We start from the raw sequence: 19,469 nt of genomic DNA on the forward strand, positions 1-19,469 counted from the left end.
AAAAAATGGTGTTGTAAAAATGAGAAATTGCTGGTCAACTTTTAACCCTTATAACTCCCTAACAAAAAAAAAAATTGGTTCCAAAATTATGCTGATGTAAAGGAGACATGTGGGAAATGTTACTTATTAAGTATTTTGTGTGACATATCTCTGTGATTTAATTGCATAAAAATTCAAAGTTTGAAAATTGCGAAATTTTCAAAATTTTCGCCAAATTTCCGTTTTTTTCACAAATAAACGCAGGTACTATCAAAGAAATTTTACCACTATCATGAAGTACAATATGTCACGAGAAAACAATGTCAGAATCACCAGGATCCGTTGAAGCGTTTCGGAGTTATAACCTCATAAAGGGACAGTGGTCAGAATTGTAAAAATTGGCCTGGTCATTAACGTGCAAACCACCCTTGGGGGTAAAGGGGTTAAACATTTAAACTATCACCCACTCTCAAGCTGTCACACACTCTGAACTAGAAAGAACGGTCCTCCCAAAAAGACAGCAGTAAATAGTCTGGTATAGGAAGCAAGACGAGGGCATACTTGTGTAGGCAAAATACAAAAATTGTACCTGTCGCAAAATTTTGCATTAGGAGCCCACTGGCATGCAAGTAATTCTTATTAGTCTAGAATGTCCCACTTTTCAAGTATGTTCAAAGGGATTTGGAGTACAAGCTTCAAAAGAAAATCACAAGAAATCTTGCATGGGAGTAACTTGATAAATGCTGCTGGTGTGCAACAGAGCACATACTAGATCTCCATTTGACCTGCAGCCATGGCTGTATTTTTCTTTAGCTACAACAGGCCTAAGCTATAACTGGACTGTGCAACACAGGCTGCATGCTTCCCAGGGATAGGGCTGGTAGCATTTATGGTGTGTGAGTTGGCATAGTCGTCTCCATCCATATATACAGTATAGTTTATGTTGTAACCTTGTAACTACTAATAGAAGAATACCTACCTGTTTTGCACAATATGTGAATGCTATGGTGTGTCGGACCTGCTTATTGCATTTTCATTGGCTAATCAGAACATGGCAGGGCACCACTAAACGCCAACAGGTTTCTGAAGTGTAAATCTAAGGCCACGTTCACACGTTCAGTATTTGGGCAGTGTTTTACCTCTGTATTTGTAAGGCAAAACCAGGAGTGGGACGTTCAGAGGAAAAGTATAATAGAAACACATCACCACTTCTGTATTTTTCAGTCACTTCTGGTTTTGGCTTACAAATACTGATGTAAAATACTGACCAAATACGCAACGTGTGCGCATGGCCTAAGAGCTTGTGCAGACTACCATATTTTCAGTCCAAGTGCGATCCATCAAAACAGTGGATTGATCTCGGACCGAGTGCAGTCCAATTTTGACAGACTGACAACTGGGAAAATTGGAGAAACTTTTTTTAAATTCTCCACATCTGAGAAAATCGGATCACATTCTGATCAAACTATGCTTAGAGTCTGATCAGAGTGTGATTAGCATGATTGGGCTGTTTTTCTCAGATGGAAAACATATGGTTGTCAGCACCTGCCCTAAGAGTGACTCTAATTGTGACCTTGAAAGTAGGGCCGTATCACCTCTGCTGTAAATCTTTCCCTGTTGTTATTAGCGTATGTCATTATGTGCACTAATGTGGAACATACTGTTCTGTGGAAAAACTTAGTGCTGTGTGCATAAAATTAGAATCAATAATACTAATAATACTTAATACACCAATGTTTATGTCATTGGTCGCTTTCAGTAAGGGCTCATTCACACTTCCGTGATTCACATTCAAGTTGTATACATGATATTCACCGATTAAGCCCATATCCGCTATTTTCCATGTGTCTGTTCACATGTCTGAGTTTTTATCCCGAGTGGTGCACAAAAAAATAAGGGGGGCTTGTCTCGCTTTGATCCAAACCTTGAACCACACACACAATTGCATTCTAGTCCTAGTTTGTTTGATAAGATTGAGAAACCTTCTCAATGCAGATAGCTTGGGGTGTGTGACATGTGAAATATTTCATTAATATTTTGTGTAAATCTTTACTGGATGTCTTGCTGACCTTGGTTGGATGAATACCAGCTGGCTGGAGCTGAACAGGGATTTACTGGGAAATCCCTAGTGAGAAGAGTCTGAGATAACCACTCAGCCAAGATAACTGTGGCTTGATGTTTATATTCCAATTTAAACTAGTTTTCTCTTTCTCTTTTCACTTTTTTCTGTTCCATAGAGTATCAGAAGCATAAAAGAGTGCTGGAGCTGCTACCCACTCCATTCCGGCTCTAACTCTCCGCTGCTGCTCAACAATTTTTTTTTTTTTTTTTACTTTCTTTACAGGCTACAGCGGTGATATCACAACTACGGCCCATATCACCACTGCAGCCAATCACTGAGCTCAAAGAATTGTGCCATGTACATAGACAGGACCACAGAACTGAACATAGACAGGAAAGCCTAGTCTGGAGCCAGGTAAAGTGAGTACCAACTGAGTATATTTTGTACTTCTACTAGCCTTAGGAACCAAAAAATGTTGAAACAAAAAACCTATTTAATGCTAAAACTATTTGTCGTGACTCTGCTGTCGGGTAACACGGGACCAGGGACTTCTTCTCTGTCCTTAATGCTAAGTTACCCTGTTCCCCGAGTTACTTTTGAAGGTGAAGATGCCGGGGCCACGTCCCTTGCCTTAGCTCCTGACTCCGCTCTCATCCAGACTAACAATATAGCACGAACAGGAGTAATGGAAAATACCAAATATACACTCACATGTAACAGAGGTATACATCGGGGAGTGGAGGATGGGCTAAAACCAAAGTAGAAGAAGCAATTATCACACTCACAAAACCAATCACATATAAATCCACCAAACGCCTACTCCAAAAACCACCAACTATCCTCCAAGCCATGCAGCATAAGCTATCTCTGACAATGTGTGTTAGTAAGGACCCAGATTATGTAGGTGCTGTGAGTGGCTAATAGTACATAGCTAAGAGCCTTAGCTCTAAGAGCTCTCAAAATAGCAGATTTACCCCTACACTGCCTAAAGAAATTTACATCATTTAGTAAGAAGGTGAAGGGCTTCTATTAGGTCATTACGAGTTCATAGACACCAAACGTGTCTAGGATCTATTTTATCTAAGTGGTGAAAAAAAAAATCAAAGTTTGCTTAAAAAAAAAAAAAAAATTGCGCAATTTTCCATTACTCATAGCGTCTTCAGTTTTCGTGATCTGAGGTTGGGCTTATTTTTTGGGCGCCGAGCTGACATTTTTAATGATACCATTTTGGTGCAGATACATTCTTTTGATCGCCCGTTATTGTATTTTAATGCAATGTCGCGGCGACTACAAAAAGGAATTCTAGGGTTTTGACTTTTTTTCTTGTGACGCCATTTAGCAATCAGGTTAATACTTTTTTGTTATTGATAGATCGGGTGATTCTGAACGCGGCGATATGTGTAGGTTTGATTTTTTTTATTGTTTTATTTTGAATGGGGCGAAAGGGGGGTGATTTAAACTTTTATAGCTTTTTTATTTTTTTCATATTTTTAAAAACATTTGTTTTTTAATTTTGGCATGCTTCAATAGCCTTTATGCAAGGCTAGAAGCTGGCACAACTCAACTGGCTCTGCTACATAGTGGGGATGCTCAGATCACCCCTATGTAGTAGAATTACAGCATTGCTATGAGCGCTGACCACAGGGTGGTGCTCATAGCAATCTGGCATCAACAACCATGGAGATCTTCAGGAGACCTCTGGTTGTCATGCCAACGCACCGATGACCCCCCGATCATGTGATGGAGGTCACCGGTGTGCGCATTTCTGGCCCGATGGCCAGAAGCGCTTGTTAAATGCCGCTATCAGAGTTTGACAGTGGCATTTAACATGTGCCCTATTGCGGGCACATGTCAGCTGTTCAGAACAGCTGACATGTCCCGGCTTTGATGCGGGCTCTCCGACAGATCCCGCATCAAAGTGGGGGGTTCTGCCATCGGATATACTATTCCGTCGATGGCAGAAAGGGGTTAAAATCTACACCAAATATGCTACATGTGAACCCAACCTTATGTCAAACTAGATCTCCAATACCATTTGTTTTTGGTCACCCTTACCCGTGTTGTAAAATGTCCTTACAAGCACATAGTAGTCACTTGCTAATCAGAAAGACAGCGATGGCCAGAAATAGCAGTGTTAGGTATATTGGCCTACTGAAATCTGTGATCTTGCTTTTTCTGTAATTTATCATTCTAATTATATATTCTTATTCTCAGATGTTTCTGAATTAAACTAAAGTATAAGTAGAAAGTAATTATACAACTTTCTACACCTATTGTAAACATTTTAAAGTTTTTTAAAGAAGCAACAATTTTTCACCAAACTCCAAAAACATTGGCTAGGTTCACACACACACAGTACTCTGCAGTTAGCGCAACATATGACCTCCATCTTAACAGTATTCATCTTTTTAAGACCTGCACAAAAACGTGGCAGACCATATTTTTGTGCATGTCTGGAAAGAACAAACCCTTCCAGAACTGCTGCATTGCATTTTTGCCTCAGTTTGAGTTCAGTGGAAAAGTGTAAGGACTGTTGTCTGCTCCTGCTTGCAGTCATTGATTCTGTTTTTTTTTTTTTTTTTACATAAAGTACACTTGGGGGATATACAATCTTTGCAATGTTCCTGAGACAAGGTCATGTTGCTGGTTGAGAAGAACAACAAAACAGGGCCTTACTTGTCTTAAGTTATAGCTAGTTATAATTGGATCATATTTTTCAGTTCTCATGAGAAAGCACTTGGGGCTAAGCAGAGAAATCCGTGATGTGAAAAGATCCAAACATATAGAGTTAAGTTTGTGTTTCTTGTGATAAGCTTTGAAAAGACCTAACCACCAGCGGTTCTCATACAGTGGCATGTAAAAGTTTGGGCTCCCCTGGTCAAAATGACTGTTATTGTGAACAGATAAGCAAGTTGAAGGTGAAATTATCTCTAAAAGGCCTAAAGTTAAAAATTACACATTTCCTTTGTATTTTAGGCAAAAAATATTTCATCTGTTACATTTTTAAAATTTAAAAAGAAAAATGGGCTGATGCAAAAGTTTGTGCACCCTGCAAGGTTAGTACCTAGTAGCACACCCTTTTGTAAGTATCACAGATTGTAAACACTTTTTGTAGTCAGACAAGAGTCTTTCAATTCTTGTTTGAGGGATTTTTATCCATTCTTCCGTGGAAAATTCTTCCAGTTCTGTGAGATTCCTGGGTCATCTTGCACGAACTGCTATTTTGAGATCTAGCCACAGATTTTCATTGATATTCAGATCAGGGGACTGTGAGGGCCACTGTAAAACCATCAGCTTGCGCCATTTGAAGTAGCCTATTGTGGATTTTGACGTGTGTTTCAGCTTTTTTACAGATGGTGTTATGTTTGCATTAAGAATTTGTTGAAATTTCATTGAATACATTCTGCCCTCTACCTGTGAATTTTTTCCCATGCCATTGGCTGCAACACAACCCCAAAGCATGATTGATCCACGCTCATGCTTAATGGTTGGCGAGATGTTCTTTTCCTGAAATTCTGTGCTCTTTTTTTCTCCACACATACCTATGATCATTGTGGCCAAAGAGTTCTATTTTGCACGTATGCTTTCAAATGCTAGCACTGAATTTCATTCCCTGTCCATTTCTGTTTTGTTACATATATTTGCAACTGAAAATACATATGAAAAGTGTTAAGAACTATTTACAAGGACTGACCTCCAGTATTTAAATGCCAATATACACAAGCAAGATCGCTGTAAATGATGAGAACTTGAATGATCTGTAATAAATTGTTCTGTGCACATAGGCTATTGTTCTCAGCAGAGCAGGTCCTGTTTATGCAAAGTGATTATTTGTACATGATGATTTTTAAGCCTGCTGTGGTAGAGCAGGTCACTCGGCTGCACATGGTGGTAGACACGGGTACACTGGGGCTTTAAAAACTTCCTTTAGTTTATTGTAGGCAGTGTAAACCAAAGTGTAGTAAAGAAAATACAGCCCTCTGGGCAAAACAGGAAAACAAAAACAAAATGGTGGCAGAACAAATACAGTCCTTCTGTGAACGGGGTTCCTCCCGCTCATAGCTGGCAGAACACACACTGTTCAGGTTTAACACACACTTCCCTGGAGTGCTCCCTCTCCAGGCACATACAGAGCACTGAAAGTTCTGAACTTCAGCAATTTAGGCCCAGACCTTGTGACTCTTCCATTATGTGACTGATCACATGATCTTGACATCACACAGGTCCTATCAGGACTCTGCATGTGGAGATATGGTGGATCCCCCCCCACCCACTCGCTCTATGGATGTCCACTAAAACCAGCCCATAACATAACTCTAATTTAATCCTCTCAACACGTAGTGTGCTGCTGGAAACTACTCTGGTTTTACGTCACTGACGCCATAATGCGCAGTGACACGTATCTCCCCTCCATCACTTCTCCAGTGACTGTCACACTGCTTAAAAATCATAAACCTGATGAAGAGCATTTTGCTCATTCATCGGGTAATCGGCAGCCTGTTTACACTGCAAGATTATCGTGAAATGATAATCTTTCAGTATAAATTAACCATAAGAACTATAAACCTCATTATCTGAAAGTATTAAACTTTTATGAAGCCCTGTGGAGAAAAAAAAATTGCTAAATGATGATTCATGGGACTTGACAGCAGTTTTCACCCCACATTTTGTTGTATAGCAAACTATTTCTTAACTTTGAAATATAGTTAACCAATAACCACACTGGCGCTGCACATATATGTATCCAAAAGGAAGGGGGGGAGGGGAAAGTAAGGAGAAGCAGCTGGTATACAGACAGAGGTTGTGCCGACCTCTGACAATTAGATTAGCATCAACAAAAAGTAAAACAATATACCGCGCTATACAGTGCCTCACTGTGGAGGCTAGACAAAAGCTGAGAATTCCACCAATAGCCGACGTGCCAATGTAAATGAACACACTATAAACGCATATTGAGGCCAACAGGCTGCGGCAAAAATTGAGATATAATGCGTGATCCTGGCGAGGGACTAATGATTGTGGATAAATAGCCTGATCTTGCCTACCTTAGAGGTCTTGTGGAGAGATGCCCAGTGGACCGCAGGGCAGATGTCTCCGGTGTGCAGGGTTCCCGTGCCGCTCTTTGGACAGAGCGTGTGGTGCGGAGGAATAATCGTGCGGTGCAGAGCCAGAGGCGCCCCGGCCGGTAGCGTCCCTGGTTGCATGCGGAGGAAAGGATTATTTCTTAACTTTCATTTCTTCACAAGTATCCTAAACCTTAGTGTTTAAAGGGGTTGTCCAGAATAATGGTACTGATGACCTATCTTTGGGGTAAAGAGAAATTGTAGTAGACACAACTATAAATATGTATGGCGTGCCAGTGACGCATATACAATTAACCAATGGAAAACAAAAAGTATAGGCACCAGGAGGACTGCACATCCAAGATGCAGAGCAAGATTTGGAGGTGCAGTCCTCCTTTTGCATATACTTTTTGTTTTCCTATGATTAGGGTAGATCATTAATATCATATCGGTGGGGGTCTGACCCCCCCTGATCAGCCGTTTTCAGCTGCTCTGGATGTAAACGGTGCATGGAGCTGACTAGCATAGCTCTGATCAGTGATCTGCTGCAGCACATCACCTCTTCTTTCTAATGTTCCCAATTATCAGGCCAGTGTAAACATGCCATGAATGTTTACTGCCCGGCGAATGATAACCCAACAAATGAGCCAAACATTTATCTATCAGGTGATTGGATTGTTATTCTGGCATAAATACCTTGTTATCGGCAACACAGAGTACCAAGACTGCATCACCGTTACAGCAACACGACTATTGTGCATGAGTTTGGCTGTAATAATGAGAACTGCCATTATCTTGTTTTTAGACTACAAATTAGCAATACCTTCATACTGCCTATTGGTGCAGACCCAGAGTTTACACCTCCATAGATCACATATCCTTTGTTATAGCCTTTATTTCAGTATCATGGAAAACCACTTTAAAATGGCTGTCTCCTTATTGAAAACTATATATGCAAGATATGCATTTTAAATGTTTTCTTGCAAAATCTATAACAAAACCTCAAACACAAAAATCATGCTAAAAATAATTGTATCCGCATAGTGACCATCTGTTGTGTGCATGAGAACTCATAATGCTTATTGGTGAACCTGGGCTTTCAGTGCTTTGCTGTTTAGCACCAGTTATGTCAAAATGTGTGCTGTAACCAGATTTTTGGTACTGCATCTGAGAACCGCATAATATAGGTTCAGATCCCCCGATTCCAGCAATGTATCACTTACTGGGCTGTTTACAACAGTTGTAGTGAAATTACAGTTTTCTGTGCTGTAGATCTAGCAGTTCTCTGAATGCTGAGCTCTGTATAACCTCACCCACATCACTGATTGACAGCACTCTGTGTACACTGTGGATAGGCAGAAAGCTGCCAACCTGTGTGGGGGCGGGGTTATACTGAGCTAATGAATATGAAGGACTACATGGCAGCAGGGTTACTAGTCCTCTAGTTATAATCTCCTGCTGATAAAACAGAGATTTTATCAAAACTACCAGCCTAATAAGTGACACATTGCTGGAATCAGGGTCTCTGTCTCTACGTTATATCACTCTTAAATTAGGTGGCAAAAACCTTTTAACAGATTCATTTTAAGCTAATAATTGGGGTTTCTATGCATTCCATAATAATTCTATGAAAAAAATGACTCTCTCCTTAACTAATTTGTTTACATTGCAGGTGAATGTAGAAATCTGCAAGATCTAAATCTGTCAGAGTGTAGAAATGTAAATGTAAGTGCTTTTAATAGAAATTTTAGAAACATATTATATCTATTTTAAAATGCACCATATATACTCGAGTATAAGCCGAGGCACCTAATTTTGTCACGGAAAACTGGGTAAGCTTTGTCTGGGTAAGCATTGTCCCCTCATCCCTGTCCTGCTATGTGTGGCTCCCCCCCCCGGTCTCCTAGTTGTATGCATGACTGGGCGTCCTCCCCCTTCTATGCATGTCTGGGCGTCCTCCCCCGTCCTCCCCCTTCTATGCATGGCTCAGCGTCCTCCCCCTTCTATGCATGGCTCAGCGTCCTCCCCTTCTATGCATGGCTGTGCGTCCTCCCTCATCCTCCCCCTTCTATGCATGGCTATGCGTCCTCCCTGATCCTCCCCCTTCTATGCATGGCTGTGCGTCCTCCCTCATCCTCCCCCTTCTATGCATGGCTATGCGTCCTCCCTGATCCTCCCTCTTCTATGCATGGCTCAGCGTCCTTCCCCGTCCTCCCCCTTCTATGCATGACTGGGCGTCCTCCCCCGTCCTCCCCCTTCTATGCATGACTGGGCGTCCTCCCCTTTCTATGCATGGCTCAGCATCCTCCCCCGTCTTCCCCCTTGTATGCATGGCTCTGCGTCCTCCCCCTTGTATGCATGGCTCTGCGTCCTCCCCTGTCCTCCCCCTTCTATGCATGGCTCAGCATCTTCCCCCTTGTATGCATGGCTCTGCGTCCTCCCCCTTGTATGCATGGCTCCGCGTCCTCCCCTGTCCTACCCCTTCTATGCATGGCTCAGCGTCTTCCCCCTTCTATGCATGGCTCTGTGTCCTCCCCCTTGTATGCATGGCTCTGCGTCCTCCCCTGTCCTCCCCCTTCTATGCATGGCTCAGCATCTTCCCCCTTGTATGCATGGCTCTGCGTCCTCCCCCTTGTATGCATGGCTCCGCGTCCTCCCCTGTCCTACCCCTTCTATGCATGGCTCAGCGTCTTCCCCCTTCTATGCATGGCTCTGTGTCCTCCCCCTTGTATGCATGGCTCTGCGTCCTCCCCTGTCCTCCCCCTTCTATGCATGGCTCAGCATCTTCCCCCTTGTATGCATGGCTCTGCGTCCTCCCCCTTGTATGCATGGCTCCGCGTCCTCCCCTGTCCTACCCCTTCTATGCATGGCTCAGCGTCTTCCCCCTTCTATGCATGGCTCTGTGTCCTCCCCCTTGTATGCATGGCTCCGCGTCCTCCCCTGTCCTCCCCCATCATACTTAGGCCGGGTTCACATTGCGTTAATGGCGTCCGGTAGACGGACTACGTTACACCGCGGCATAACGCGGTGTAACGCAGTCCGTTAACGCCGCCATTAATTCCTATGTCGGACGCATCGCCATTGCTCTTGTGTCTGTGCTTTACCTACAGCCGTGACGTTATGTCGACAGTGCGCATCACCACTGTAGCTTTCACATTGGCCGAGCTGCTGAGCTCAGGAATTTGCTATAGTGATGATGATGAGTGCTGTCGATGTGATGTCCCCGCTGCAGCTAAAACAAAGAGATCAGAGCTGGGACAAGGAGCCAGTGCTGGACCCAGTGAGTCTGAAGACCTGCTATATGTGTTATTTTAGGTATTTTACAGTTTTTGAGGTCCAGTGTCCTAAAAGTAGACAACCCCTTTAAAGGCTTGAAAAACAGGATAAATGAGAAATATTTTGCCCAACCACCCCCAACCCACAATGGTCGCTAGTATTCCCAATCCGCGTGCCCGAAATATGGATTGACATTCAAGAGTATACAATCCTTGAGAACTCTGTGGGAGAGCTGAGCGCTGCCCCCAGTGACTGATGTTGGTGAATACAAGGACACATAATTATTAACTTATAATAAAGCATTCATAAATTAATTCTGGGGGTGCTGTAAACTAAAAAGCATATCATTCTATTTAGTCAATTTGCAACTTCAATGAGATTTTTAAGTGAGCTGTGCCAAGAATTATCAGCCACAAATTGATCACTGGCATGCCATTCATACTCCGTGTTCCAGCGATTTGTTGTAACTCTTTTCATGTGGAACCAGCCTCAAAGGATAATTTTGAATCTAAAGAGAATTTATCATGTGTAAATGAGTTGTGAAATTGTAATAAAATCCACAATTCATGCCTTTGAAAAAAAAAAAAAATAGGAGATTTTATTTAAAATGTCAGAAATTAGACTGTGCCATCTGGGAGCACACATTCCATTTCATGGTTCTTTATTTTTAAAAGGAATCTGTCAGTAGGATCATCTCTCCTAAGCTGTCTATACTGTATGGGCATGCAGGTCATAGCAAGCTGAATAAAATGATACCTTTTTAACTGTGATCCAATGTCTTAGGCCTCTTTCACACTTCCGTCTTTCAGCTTCCGTCACAATCCGTCGATTTTTGAGAATGCAGGATCCTGCAAAAAAATTTAGCAGGATCCTGCATTTTCCCATAGACTTGTATTAGCGACGCATTGTGACTGATGGCCTTCCATTTCATCCGTCTTTCACTGGATCCCGCATAAAAAAACGGTCCGTTGGGCAGAGAAATCGTTCAGAGGAACGTTTTTTCTGCACATTGGAAAATCGGTCAGCGACGCATCCTTCGCTGCCCGTCACTGGCTACAATAGTAGCCTGTGAAAAGCAGGAATCCAGCGACGGGTCCCATCTTTTCAAAGAGAGCATGCGTGGAAGAATTTCCCGTCAGGAAATGGTAACAAGATATAATGTTAAAAATAATAAAAAAATCGCAATATTCTCACCTACCGAAGTCCCGCACAGCGTCACCGATGCTCCCGGCAGCCAGCGTTCCTAGTAATACATTGCGAAATCTTGCGAGATTTCTCAATGTAGTACTAGGAATGTTAGCTGCCGGGAGCATCGCTGTGCGGGATGTCGGTAGGTAAGAATACTACGATTTTTTTTTATTTTTTTTAACCTGGTTGTGTTGTGTATGCGTTTTCGCAGCGGAAAACCACTGCGAAAACACATACACAACAGGTGCACATAGCCTCGACGGGTCCGTCAGAAAGATGGCCCAGTGCACACGTTTTCCACAATCTGCACAGGATCCATCATTTCAACGTCTTGACGGATCCTGTGCAGATTTGGAAGACGGAAGTGTGAAAGAAGGCTTATTCCAGAGAGACCCTCATTAGCTTTTCCAAGCTATGGGGAGGACACTAATCTGCATGAGAATCCCACTTCAGGGATTATTTTACATGAAGGGGGAGTTACCAGTGTGATGTGCGATGGCCGCTCTCTGCTCTCCTGATCTCACTGCAGAGCTGTGTGTGATTATATCTGACACATCTGCAGGTTCCTCTCCGCTTCCATCTCACAGACAGACAGGGTTACAATACAGCAGAGCTGTGAGAGCTGCAGCACATCTGTTTGTAAGGAGATGAAGTCCATTTCTACTATACTGTGTTAGTTACTTGTCTCACACTGGTAACTCCTCATTTCATGTACAATAATCTTTGGAGGCAGATTCTCATGCAGATCAGTGTCCTGCCCATAATTCTGAACATCTCATTTACATATAAGAAAAACATGGATTTCTCTGGAACAAGACGTCAGATCGCAGATATCAAGATATCATTATATTCAGGTTCCTATGACCTACATGGCCATATTGACGGCATAGGAGGGTTGATCCTACTGACCCTTTTAAGCGCTTGCCCACTGAAATAGTCTCTTTTGCAAAATAAATAATATATACTTACTGCCAGCACATGCGTTATTCCAGGTCTACTGAAGCATGTGTGACTTTGTCTCATGATTCTTGCAGTCAATCAGTGGCTCCTGTTGTATTGCTGCGCTCTCATTTCTTTCGCTTGTCTGACATTCGTACAATGGAAGTAAGAGCACAGCAGTGCCCAATAGCGGCCCCTGGTTGGCTAAAGGCTCAAGTGGAATAATAATGTCATGATATTCTTGGCACACTCAGCACAAACCACACAGGAATGCCATCAATTTGGGAGGCATGTTTTACAAGGAGGATTACTTCATTTAATATGGTGTTATCCATGTAATGGATAACCCCTTTAATTGTGACAACCCACAAAATGTCATAATAAAAATATTATATTAAGAAAAGGTCTTAGCCAGAAATTCTGTGAAAGGATTTCATATAAAAGAATGTAATAAATGGATTGTGTACATGCTTCATCAAGACCAGCATGTTGGAGTCAGTGGCGCCTGATTCATTAAGATGCGCACGTCTGTTAATAAATGTGGCGCATCTGAAAAGTGGCATGCGCCTCTCCACAAATCTTACTCTAGTCATAGAATGGAGTAAGATTTCTGGCATAAGGTACATCATGAATTAGACAAGCTGTGGCGTCATGCCTCTGTATCATCTCAGCTCCATCCATTTTAGCGGATCTGGGCGAAACTGTCTTTAAAATGCCAAATGTTGCCAGATTTTTGTGACTTATCAAAGTGTTTTATGCCTACATGTAAGGATTAGGTCTAGGTGACATTATCAAAGCAATACAAAAGTATTATTATTGTGTCTGGAAGTGTGGTCATTTAGTTTAAGAACACAGACAGTCATCGAGCTTGAAGGGATTGTATTAGATTAAATACTCATTGTTTTTGTACACAACTCCTCTTTGGTCCAGGGGCTCAGCCCTATTCACTTAAAGGGACACTGTCACCTGAATTTGGAGGGAACAATCTTCAGCCATGGAGGCGGGGTCTTTGGGTGTTTGATTCACCCTTTCCTTACCCGCTGGCTGCATGCTGGCTGCAATATTGGATTGAAGTTCATTCTCTGTCCTCCGTAGTACATGCCTGCACAAGGTAATATTGCCTTGCACAGGCGTGTCCTATGGAGGACAGAGAATGAACTTCAATCCAATATTGCAGCCAGCATGCAGCCAGCGGGTAAGGAAAGGGTGAATCAAACACCCAAAGACCCCGCCTCCATGGCTGAAGATTGTTCCCTCCAAATTCAGGTGACAGTGTCCCTTTAAATGCAGTGGATTTTATGCACCAAAAATCCAGTAGAAAAAACAGTGTTTCTGTTGAGTGGAACATGGCTACAGGCTATATATATTCTGCACATAGATATTCATAACATCCGTCCATAAATAAGGAACATGTACTTATTGTTTTTTCTTCTATTTTGTTTGTATTTTTTGTGGCCAGGAAGACGCAATAAGAGTTATTTGTGAAGGTTGCCCAGCACTTCTTTATCTTAATTTATCTCATACTGATATAACCAACTCCACTATACGCATCATGTCAAGGTAAGCTTCCTGAGATGAATATTCTTTGTGTATAGCAATACCAGGCACATCACTCTGCTCCACACTAATATTCAATACACGTGGCTTCCAGCTGTTGGCAGCTCTAACTACTATTATGCACTTTTGGCATTACGGACTTCACGTAATAGACTGGACTGCATTGCCCCCCACGGGCCTTAGGGGAGGACTCCAATACTCAGGTCCGGTTCCGTATATAAGGTGTTAATTTTTCTGAAGTGATTTGTGTGAGTAAATGTAAGGGAGGGAAATGCAGTCGTTGAGGGTCTTTTTTGATTGGTTAATGGGAGGGACTGATGGGGGGATTAATAGCTTAGTGTCACAACAGAGTCAGGCATTTGACACCATTTTTATTAGAACATACAACAAAGCAGATTAAAACACTTAACACTAGGACTACTGGACTCGTGACCCCGACTAGAACTACTGCAAGTAAGTAGTCAAAATGACTATACCAGTAGTCCTAGTGTTAAAAGTCAAACAATGACTAAAGTAACAATAGCCCGGAATGAGGCTTTGCCCCACCTAGCACGCACCCATGTACGTAGATAAATATGCCCTATTAAAATCCGTCAATTTCAGGAAAAAGAGACAAAGTATTTGTTTGACTTTAAAGTGTTTTTAATCTGCTTTTCTGTATGATACAATAAAAATATTTTTAATATGATATGATGATCTTTGTGTACATAGCATGTCTCTTTTTCTCCCCTTAACAAGATATTAGCTTATGGTTGTTAGAGATAAGTTGCAGAAAGAAGTTACGCTTGGCAGGATAGCTGGACCTTTTTAATTCTCTGCCCTATCCCAATTTGTGGGTTTCTCCCTTGGGAGTGGTTCCTAAAAAGTTAATAATGGAATAAGCCCAGAGTTGGTGTTGGTTTCCTATGTATATTTTAATAAGGCAGTGGAGAGGTGGCGTAGGCTTGGACAAGGGTCGTTGATGGCTAAAACAGATACTGAGTCCGTGTTCCGTTTGCTTTTGGTGCATCCAGAGAGTTTTCATTTGTTAGGCTGTCTTGCGGTTCATAGTGTTTATGTGGATTGTTGTTTGCCTACGCGTTGTTTGATTTCATGCACTTTTTTTGAGAAATGTAACTATTTCATTGAATGGGTAGTGAGAAAGGAGTCTGGTTTGGATTCAGTTTGGCAATACTTGGATGATTTGTTTTATATTGGACAAGCTGTGTCCCCAATTCGTTTGTCGCTGCTCAGGACAATAGAACAGGTTCATGGCTCATGAATAGACAGAGGGACCAATAACGGTGTTTTTGGGCATTGAGATTGACTCTGTCAACATGGAATGCCGTTTGCCAGCAGACAAGTTGTTGGATTTGAAGTTCAGCATACGGGAGGCCTGCAGGCCAAAAGTCTTCAACTGCAGCAGTTGCAATATTTATTAGGGAAACTTGCTGCAGAATTTTGCCTATGGGTAGGGTGTTTTTGCGCAGGATGGCACAAGCTACAGCGGGTGTTAGGCACCCTCAGCATTTTGTTCAGTTGAATGAGGAGCATAAAAAAGAATATCTGAAGGTTTAGATCAATGTGGATGGAGCCATTAGTAGCCACTGATGCATCAGGGGTGGGTTGTTTTGGAGCCTATTTTGGTGGTCGTTGGTGTGTTAGTGAATAGCCGGATACTGTACATGGAGAGCTTGGTGTGTGATTAGAAACATGGCCTTGCTGGAAATTTTTCCTATTGTGGTGACTTTGGAAGTTTGGTTCTCTGAACTTAAGAACAAAAAAGTGCCTTTTATGTGCAACAATTTAAGCGTGGTTCATAGTATAAATAACATGTTGGCAGGATCACCTCCATTGGTTGCTTTATTGAGTCACCTGGTTTTGAAGGGCTTAAAATTTAATGTCTGGATTAGTGCTGCCCATGTGCCTGTTATACAGAATTCAATAGCTGATACTTTGTCCTACTTCCAGTGGAAACGGTACAGGAGCTGGCACCAGAAACTGTTTGGTCCCATCGGTTGTGGGAACTGGTTTTGGTTTCACCATGAAATTGGTAAAAAAATTCAGTATTGCCAGGCACCTGGACAAAGTATGTGACAGCTTGGCGTCAGTGGCAGGAGCTTTTGAATGTAGTAGGGTAACAAGTTTTGGGGGCTGACTGGGTTTACATGTTACTTTATATGATCGGGAAAGCATTTGAAGAGTGTTCGTCGTTTGCCGTTGTTTTCAGCAGGATAGCATGATTAGCGTTTTTTTTTTACGTTAATGTGTTGGAAGACTGTTACAAAAGATTTTTTAGTTTGTCATGCACTGAAAGCGGTTCAGAAGAGTCGGGTGGTGAAGGATTGGCATCGTCCAGTATCTTTCCTGATTTTGAGTAAGTTATTAAATTGCCTTTAAAGGGATGTATAAATCGGAATATGAGTGTCATTTGTTTGGGGCAGCGTTTGTCTTGACTTTTTTCGGAACTTTTCAGGTGGGCGAACTTGTAAGTAAGATTGTGAAGTGTCATGCTGGTTTATTATTCAAGGATGTAGTCTGCGAGGCAGTTATAGTACAGTACGGTGTCAGTTAAAGTGTTCAAAGATGGATCTTTTGGCAAGGGTTGCATTGTGGAACTTTGGGGAGTGCAAGGAGTGGAAGAGTGTTCGGTTAGATGGGTCTCATCATTTTTGGAAGTAAGAGGTTCTGGACCTGGTTCTTTGTTACTTCATCAGGATGGGTCTGCACTGCTGGTTTATCAGTTTTTGAGTGTATTTTGACATTGCTTGAATCAGTGTGGCTTAAATGGTGCAAATTTTTCATCCCATTCATTTCGGATTGGGGCTGCTACAGAAATGTCACATTGGGGTTTGAGTGTGCATGCTGTGCTCAAGATTAGCCGCTGGGAGTCTGCTAGATATTGGCCCTATGTTAGGCCTCATTTGTTCTGAGTGGTGATATTCATGGATGATGTCTGTCCTTTGAACATATACTCATCACCGTTTTCATTGATTCATGTAGTTACACGCCCTCCCCTACTGTTTTTTGTTTGTGTTTCAGGAACCCCCCCCCTTTTGATCTTGGTATTGGGACATTCTTATGTTTATTGGAGAGTCCTTCGGGCTGATATGAGGCCGGGCAGACGACGATTGGTTCTTACCAGAGAGGTTTTATTGATTCGTTGGATCGGGGTTAGTGGTATGCTCTGGAGTAGGGTATTGCCTGAATTAAATTTCATATTGTTTTGGATAGATCACCTGATATTCTTGTTCTGCACGTGGGTGGGAATCATTTGGATTCCAGGGCTTCGAAGGATTTGATCTGTGACATTAAGTGTGACTGCCTTGGGCTCTTGTCATCCCATCCAGGTTTGGTAGTCGTCTGGTCTGACATGGTAGCACGCCTCACATGGAAACACGTGTGGTTGTGAAAGGGATTAAAAGGTGTGCATTAATAGGGAGGTGTCTCATTTTGCTGCAAGGCTCGGTGTGGTAGCTGTACGGCACCGCGAATTGGAAGCCACTTCTCTGGAGTTTTTGAGGTCGGCTGGAGTTCATTTAAACTCAGTAGGCATATACAACCCCTGTCAAAAATTATGTAATCACCAGCCTTGGAGGATGTTCATTCAGTTGTTTAATTTCTTTTTTTTTAAAAGCAGATCACGGACATGGCACAAAACTAAAGTCATTTCAAATGACAATTTTCTGGCTTTAAGAAACACTAAAAGAAATCAAGAACAAAAAAATCTGGTAGTCAGTAATGGTTACTTTTTAATCCAAGCGTAGGGTAAAAATTATGGAATCATGAAAAACAAACAAACAAAAAACACTCCAACACATACTAGTATTTTGTTGCACCACCTCTGGCTTTTATAACAGCTTGCAGTCTCTGAGGCATGGACTTAATCAGTGTCAAACAGTACTCTTCATCAATCTGGCTCCAACTTTCTCTGATTGCTGTTGCCAGATCAGCTTTGTAGGTTTGAGCCTTGTCATGGACCATTTTCTTCAACTTCCACCAAAGATTTTCAATTGGATTGAGGTACGGACTATTTGCAGGTCATGACATTGACCTTATGTGTCTTTTTTCAAGGAATATTTTCACAGTTTTCGCTCTATGGCAGGATGCATTATCATCTTGAAAAGTGATTTCATCTTCCCCAAACATCCTTTCAATTGATGAGATAAGAAAAGTGTCCAAAATATCAACATAAACTTGTGCATTTATTGAAGATGTAATGACAGCCATCTCCCCAGTGCCTTTACCTGACATGCAGCCCCTTATCAACAATGACTGTGGAAATTTGCATGTTCTCTTCAGGCAGTCATCTGTATAAATATCATTGGAATGGCACCAAACAAAAGTTCCAGCATCATCACCTTGCCCAATGCAGATTCGTGATTCATTACTGAATATGACTTTCATCCAGTCATCCACAGTCCACGATTGCTTTTCCTTAGCCCATTGTAACCTTGATTTTTCTGTTTTAAGTTTCCGGTCTTGACGCTTTGATGTCTTCCATGGTCTACCAGTATGTTTGCCTTTAACAACCTTCCCATGTTCTTTTTATTTGGTCCAGATTTTAGACACAGCTGACGGTGAACAACCAATATCTTTTGCAACATTGCATGATGACTTACCCTCCTTTAAGAGTTTGATAATCCTCTCCTTTGTTTCAATTGACATCTCTCGTGTTGGAGCCATGATTCATGTCAGTCTACTTGGTGCAACAGCTCTCCAAGGTGTGATCACTCCTTTTTAGATGCAGACTAACGATCAGATCTAATTTGATGCAGGTGTTAGTTTTGGGAATGAAAATTTACAGGGTGATTCCTTAATTTTGTCCCTCATAATTGAGTGACTGCATAATTTTTATCCTATGCTTGGCTAAAAAACCTAACCATTACTGACTACCACATTTTTTGTTCTTGATTTCTTTTAGTGTTTTTTAAAGCCAGAAAGTTGCCATTTGAAATGACTTTAGTTTTGTGCCATGTCTGTGATCTGTTTTTTTTCAAAAAAATTAAACAACTGAATGAACATCCTCCAAGGCTGGTGATTCCATAATTTTTGCCAGGGGTTGTATATTTGGGCTTTGGCACTAATGGAAGGTGTTGAGATGACTTTAGGACTGTGGTGGTGCTTAAGGAGTCATGCCTGCTCGCTATGGCGGAAATAGATACATGGGTCTTGGAAGGTGATGGATTGCACAGACGGACAGGGGAGAACCCAGTACCGGGATGGGTGACCCTCATGTGGTGCCGTGTTATTACTAAAGTTCTAAGTGTGTTCCTACTGGGCTTAGGTTTCAGCAGGACATGTGGTGTGGGCAACATGCAGCTGAGTGCCCTAGAGGCAGTGTAGTGCAACTGAGGGCAGTGTGGAGAAGCTGTTCATGCAATATGGAAAATTGGAACTTTCATTCCATGCCCCTGGTTATACTA

The 19,469-nt window shown here is 42.1% G+C and overlaps 2 protein-coding genes across 2 annotated transcripts in view; one reads left to right on the top strand and one right to left on the bottom strand.

Annotated features, from left to right (window-relative positions):
* The window catches only part of FBXL13 (F-box and leucine rich repeat protein 13), a 395,640-nt gene that overhangs the window by 263,756 nt on the left and 112,415 nt on the right, over nucleotides 1-19,469 (top strand). The window contains exons 10-11 of the mRNA XM_069765120.1: nucleotides 8,777-8,829; nucleotides 13,967-14,067. Coding sequence (XP_069621221.1) covers nucleotides 8,777-8,829; nucleotides 13,967-14,067 — 154 coding nt within the window. The remainder of the gene's footprint in view (nucleotides 1-8,776; nucleotides 8,830-13,966; nucleotides 14,068-19,469) is intronic.
* Nucleotides 1-19,469, bottom strand: part of LRRC17 (leucine rich repeat containing 17) — a 59,653-nt gene that overhangs the window by 28,004 nt on the left and 12,180 nt on the right. The gene's annotated exons all lie outside the window — the stretch shown is intronic.

This window comes from Ranitomeya imitator, chromosome 4, assembly GCF_032444005.1.
Source record: "Ranitomeya imitator isolate aRanImi1 chromosome 4, aRanImi1.pri, whole genome shotgun sequence".
Classification (NCBI taxonomy): domain Eukaryota; kingdom Metazoa; phylum Chordata; class Amphibia; order Anura; family Dendrobatidae; genus Ranitomeya; species Ranitomeya imitator.